Here is a 1,550-nt window from a genome sequence, read left to right as displayed (position 1 = left end):
GCGAGGTCACGTGGTCCGAGTGGAACGGCCACGTGTGATGTCACGCCATGGCCGTATAATTTAATGAAAGGCAAAGTGCCATGTCGTTGGCCCACGCGCTCTCGAAAGCGGACGAATACGCATAGAGATACATGCGCGCAAGCTACGCCCTCCGTACTTTCCCTCCATTGTCGAAGTCGCCTCTGTTGGCCCCGCCCTCTTGTATGTTTCCCTCTCCCTTACGGGTTGCACATATAAGAGCGTCACCCGATATCGGCACCTCATAGAAAATTGCAGACGCTGTGCAAGGTCTCGTCACTCTGGTGCATTTTCAAGACTGCCCGCGACTCTCAAGTACGCTGAGCGATCCCCGTGTGCGGAAACGACACTGAGATACCTTGCGTGAGTGCAAAACGTTCCACTTCCTTCGAAATGAAGCTGGACACTCCTGCCACCAACTGGTGCGATGACGAGATTACGGCCATCGGCGACGAGCTCTTGGATGACGAGATGGAGGGCCCAATTAACGAAGACTTCGCACCCTGGATGGACACCGTCTCGGATAGCAGCGACACCGACGACGATCCAAAGGGCCGGCCCGTCGGAGAACCTGCAAAGTGGCCGCAGACCACAGTCAGCAGCACGGAGATGGACAGGTTATCCGTGCTCGTTCTCGACGACTGGGACCCGTTTCGCTTCAAGCACGAAGAGCCATCATCGCAGTGCCAGCGGCGCCTCGAGGACGACCTCCTGGACCTCTTCAATGATCCCCTAACGGGTGTGTACATCGAGCCCGTGGCAGTCGGTCGGTTCCACGTGGTGATGGTGGTCCCCTCGCATACGCCGTGCGAGGGCGGCTTCTTCCACTTCCTGATACAGTGCCCGAAGGACTGCCCGATGCGTCCGCCGCGCGTTCGCCTTATGAACACCGACGATGGAAGCGTGAGCTTTAATCCAAACCTGTACAAAAGCGGCAGGGTGTGCCTGGATATTCTGGAAAGCTCGGACACGTCGGCGTGGAGCCCCGCGCTCACCATCGCGAGTGTCGTCGTCTCGATCCAGTCGCTGCTGACGGAGAAGGCGCTCTTCAACGACCCCCACTGGTGCAGCGAGGAGCGGACGGAGGACTGCGACAGCTACACTTGCGTCGTACAGCACGAGACCATCCGCGTTGCCGTGTGCGACGCCATCGATGCCTGTCTCAATGGATCCTCGCTGTGCCCGGGGTACCTCCAACGGGTTATGCTGCAACACTTCATGGCCTGCTACGAGAAGTACGGAAAAGTGGTCGAGTCCAACTTGGATCTGACGGGTGCATTTATGAGGGACCCGCTCTCCTCCGAAACCTACGAGCGAGGACAGTACCAATAGGACATCTTGCTCGCGAAGCTGCGCAAGATGAAACCCGAAGTTGAGAATTTGATCAAGGCATTACGCGAAGGTGAACAAGGAGTGGCTGTTCGGATCCTGTAATCTCCTTGTGTGTGACTGGAAGACGTCAAGCTGGACATTTTTATTCTGAACGCTGAGCTAAACTACCGTGATGGTTACTAGCTCGTACACTGGAATTT

General features: G+C 56.8%; 1 protein-coding gene across 1 annotated transcript; it reads left to right on the top strand.

The window, feature by feature from the left end:
- The first annotated feature begins 411 nt into the window (after nt 1-411).
- On the top strand, nt 412-1,350 carry LOC119405728 (ubiquitin-conjugating enzyme E2 Z). The gene has a single exon (XM_037672564.1). The coding sequence runs from the start codon at nt 412-414 to the stop codon at nt 1,348-1,350; it is 939 nt and encodes a 312-aa protein (XP_037528492.1).
- The last annotated feature ends 200 nt before the right edge of the window (nt 1,351-1,550 follow it).

This window comes from Rhipicephalus sanguineus, chromosome 9 (assembly GCF_013339695.2).
Source record: "Rhipicephalus sanguineus isolate Rsan-2018 chromosome 9, BIME_Rsan_1.4, whole genome shotgun sequence".
Classification (NCBI taxonomy): Eukaryota; Metazoa; Arthropoda; class Arachnida; order Ixodida; family Ixodidae; genus Rhipicephalus; species Rhipicephalus sanguineus.
Note: the sequence above shows the minus strand (reverse complement) of the source record. Positions and strands in the feature narration are given on the sequence as shown.

Coding starts and splice junctions, on each gene's coding strand:
- LOC119405728 (XM_037672564.1), top strand. CDS start 412: ATGAAGCTGGACACTCCTGCCACCAACTGGTGCGATGACGAGATTACG.